Below are 3,768 nucleotides of genomic sequence, written 5' to 3'. Positions count from 1 at the left end.
TCCTCTAAATTCTAACCTAAGCAATTCCTCGTCATTTGTCTTTCCTCAAAACTCCTCGTCAATCTTTCATCTTCCCCTAAATTTTTTGGATAAATGGGGAATGGAGTTTTATAATTTATATTTTAGGTCACATGTTTGAATTTTTTTTATTATTTATTGTATTCATCTTTTGGATTTTTTTTTTTGCAAATTAAGATTTATGTTGTTCATCATTTACTTTGAATCGTTTTGGTTATGTATAGACTCATATGATTTTGTTGTAAAAAAATGAAACAGAAAAAGGAAAAAAATAAAATAGATTTTCAGGCAGACTTTAGAATTGGATCAGAAAAATAAAGTAGGTAACGGGTTTCACACCAACAAAGTAAGTTTTAGGGCCAAAAATTGGAACTAATTATAACAAGATAAGTTTTAGAACCGATCACACCTGCCGGTGCCGGAGTAAACAGCTTGTTGTACCGTGCTGTAAGGGCGCACGTGAAGGAAATGATGTTTCCTCCATCTGTTGCAGAGAAAAGAACAAGAAAAAACTCAGAACGCAGACTACTTTAACCGGCCGAGAATATTCCAATTCCTTTAACGATCCGACCTCTTGTTCCCGCCCTTTCGTCTCCATCTTCTTCTGCAGATGAGCTGTCAAAAGTCCTGACTCTCCATGGTGAAGGAAAGCACCTAGGTGGCACTAACATTTAAGCAAATAAAACAAGAATGCCATTACACAGTCGGCACTTTCAATCGGAGTCTCACTGCCTGAATAAGGCCAAGCAAAAGTTTGAGAATCGTTTGGCTGCATGCTTAAGTAAGTTCTTGGCAGATCGACCGGAGTCGAAATCAGTTGGGATGCGGCGATTTATATCGAGACATGAGAGGGAAGATTGCAGAAATCATCTCGGACAGAGTTTGCGACAACTTGAAAAATCTAAGCGGGGGCACATTGTCACTGCCCCAAGATTTATCTAATAAATTGGTGCAGAGTAGAGGGAACTTTGGGGATTGTCCCTCTGGGTTTGTGGTAACTCTCTACCTAGAAAAAGAGAGAAAAAACACTTGCTCTTCACTTCACATCCTGGTCTTCTCCAAGAAAGAAGAGCTTATGACCACCTATTCTATGTACTGGTTTCTTAAACAGAACTAAATAAGTCGATGCATCAGAGGATGAGTGAAAGAACGAAATAGTCTACCATCTTTAACAGCAGCTATTCAATGCAGGGACACCAGCATCACCAAACCTCTCTCTTTGCCCCAACAAAAATAGTGACTTTCTCTTTCTTGTCCCTATCTCTCCCCGTATCTCTCTTCTGTCATGGAGGAGCCGGGATGAGATCGCCAACGGTCCCGGCGAGATCGCCAACTGTTCTTGACAAGGCCCCAAGTGCCCCACAGACCAGAGGCTCAGAAGCGCCGGGGATCCTCAGGCAACTCAAGCTCCCTCCTGGGATCACCGAGCAATCCGGCTGAGGCCTCTGCATCTGCCGGTTCGGTATGCAATTGGCCACGAAATCGAACCCGACGTTCCGGAACGGGAGCACCGTGCAGTCTTGGCTGAACCCGGAGAAGAAATTGTAGGCCACGGTGAGGTTCACTAGGCTCTTGAGGGCGCAGACGACGTCGGGCAAGACCCCGGACAGCTTGTTGTGTCCCAGGTTCAGGACCTCGATCTGGGTCAGGCACGACACGGTGTGCGGCAAGTGACCCATCAGGGAATTGTAGCTCACGTCGAACACCTCCATGTCCGAGAAGAGCCCGATCCCCTCGGGGATGCACCCGGTGAGCTGATTGTTCAAAAGCAGGATCTCTCTGATCTTGTTGCCGCTCACGAGGCCGAGAGTGGCCGGGATGTTCCCACTTAGCCTGTTGTTAGCCAAATTGACCACAGAGGCCTGCGAGCTTCCCAATGTCTCCGGCAGATCGCCATCGAAGCGGTTGTTGTTGAGCAAGATCGCGTCAAGCTTGCCATTGGCGAAGAGCTCGGGCGGGATCGGCCCGGAGAAGTTGTTGTACCTGAGATCGAGATAGAGCAAGCTGGGCATGTCTAGGACCGCGCTCGGGAACGTGCCGGAGAAGCGATTGTTGCTGAGGTCGAGCTCCTGGAGAGAGGCGAGGCCAGCGAAGGAGCTAGGGACCGAGCCCGAGAACCTGTTGCTGTTGAGGTGGAAGAGGGTCAGGTCCGCGAGGGAAGACAGCTCCGGGGCGAGCGTGCCCAGCAGATTCGCGCGGTTCAGGTCAATGCCCGCGAGAACAGGACCGTTGCTTTCCAGGAAACCCTCCTGCGAATCTGCACAGAAGATCCCCTTGTAAGAGCACACGTTGGGACCGACCCAGTTCCGCAAAACCCCCTGAGGGTCTTCGGTGATCGAGGTCTTCCACGCTTGGAGTGCATTGTAGGCCGCTTCGAGGTTGGGCGATGAAGAAGAAGACCCAGGTGGGCTTGGGCTGTTAATTCCTCCGCCAATCCAAACGCCGCCGCCGCCGCCGCCGGCGCCCCCGATGCCGATGCCGACACCGGCGCCGCCGCCGACGCCGAAAGCCTCCTCCTTGGGCATGAATTGGAGGAGCAAGAGAGCCAGAAGCCAGGTTCTGTCCATCCCTCGACGAGGAGGCGTCGACCCAAGATTCATCTTCTTGCTGGAGGGCGTTTCTTGCATTGAAAGAGAGAGCCAGAGACAGAAAGCGGCAGTGGTAGGGTTTCTCGGTACTGAATGTGCCTCTAAACTCTCCTCATTTCAACTTGTCGGACGGCTTCCCACGAAACATGCATCTCCTCCCTCCACGATTTCAGAACTTCCAGGAAGCCTCTCTTTGCTCGCTCCTAGGCCTTTCGTCCCATCATGCACAATGTCTTCTGCTCGACTTGTCACTACCAATTCACTGCCTGTGGAGAAGAAAAGGGTTAGGTGAGCTTAGGAGTAATTACTCGCCGAACGAGGGTGAGGCCTGGATTGAATCAGGGACCTGCAAGACGGGCAGGGGTCCGTACGGATCTTGGTTTCCGCTCGGATTTTGTCTCAGTACACTGCAACTAATGCTATAATCATCACCAGGTTTAACTTTAAGCAAAGATCTGTTCCGGGGCTAGAAGAAGACAAAAGCGGCTGCGGTTTTGTTTGGACGCGAGGACACCCTCTTTTGCCAAGTTTTTCAGCGCTCTTTTCCCAACGGCAAAAGAGAGGGGGAATCTGCAGACGATTTCCTCATGTGACCAACCTTTCTGATGAGCTTTTCGCAGAACGAGAAGCTGCTGGAGAAGGAGACGATAGGGCTTTCCAATTACTGGAAATAGTTGCTGCCTTTCATTTTCAGTCCGGAGCTCGAGGATAGAAACGGAAAATGTTTCGAATTCCAGAAAAATTGTATGAAAGAATGATGTACGATCTCTCTATATATCCATAAAAATCTGTTTTGCTTGATCGGACGTGTTCTTGGTCCCGTCCCTTTTTTGTCGTCCCGGTACAATGTTGATGTGGCTTGATTACTATTCTCGATCTCACCTTTGATAGATTTTTGTTGTGCAAAGACCGGACTCTATATGCTTCGATTTTAGTAGCTCTGATGTATTGGGAAGTTTGAGTTAAGGCTCGACTATGAACTCGAACTTTCATACGACAACAGAATAAAAGACGTTCTTACGTGTATTTTCATGGTTATAACCAAATTAATGATAGCATCATGATCATTTGAATAGATACATGGTTAGATTGAATCTATGATCATTTGAGTAGATACATGGTTAGATTGAATCTATATATATTATATCGAGATCAAGTTCGG

The 3,768-nt window shown here is 48.1% G+C and overlaps 1 protein-coding gene across 2 annotated transcripts; it reads right to left on the bottom strand.

The window, feature by feature from the left end:
• Positions 1–373: 373 nt before the first annotated feature.
• LOC104438201 (leucine-rich repeat extensin-like protein 4) lies at positions 374–3,359 on the bottom strand. Of its 2 annotated transcripts, none has more exons than XR_005549708.1 (2): positions 590–3,359; positions 374–502 (listed from the first exon to the last, which is right to left on the bottom strand). XR_005549708.1 is itself a non-coding variant. In XM_039309203.1 (2 exons), the coding sequence occupies exon 2, from the start codon at positions 2,643–2,645 to the stop codon at positions 1,302–1,304; it is 1,344 nt and encodes a 447-aa protein (XP_039165137.1). In that variant the 5' UTR covers positions 2,646–2,872; positions 2,953–3,359; the 3' UTR covers positions 374–1,301. The 2 variants fall into 2 exon arrangements, 1 of the variants encoding a protein (XP_039165137.1); XM_039309203.1 differs by having other exon boundaries at positions 374–2,872; positions 2,953–3,359.
• Between the last annotated feature and the right edge of the window lie 409 nt (positions 3,360–3,768).

This window comes from Eucalyptus grandis, chromosome 3, assembly GCF_016545825.1.
Source record: "Eucalyptus grandis isolate ANBG69807.140 chromosome 3, ASM1654582v1, whole genome shotgun sequence".
Classification (NCBI taxonomy): Eukaryota; Viridiplantae; Streptophyta; class Magnoliopsida; order Myrtales; family Myrtaceae; genus Eucalyptus; species Eucalyptus grandis.
Note: the sequence above shows the minus strand (reverse complement) of the source record. Positions and strands in the feature narration are given on the sequence as shown.

Bases quoted from the DNA above. Each gene is read 5' to 3' on its own strand.
- LOC104438201 (XM_039309203.1), bottom strand. From the start codon at position 2,645: ATGCAAGAAACGCCCTCCAGCAAGAAGATGAATCTTGGGTCGACGCCT.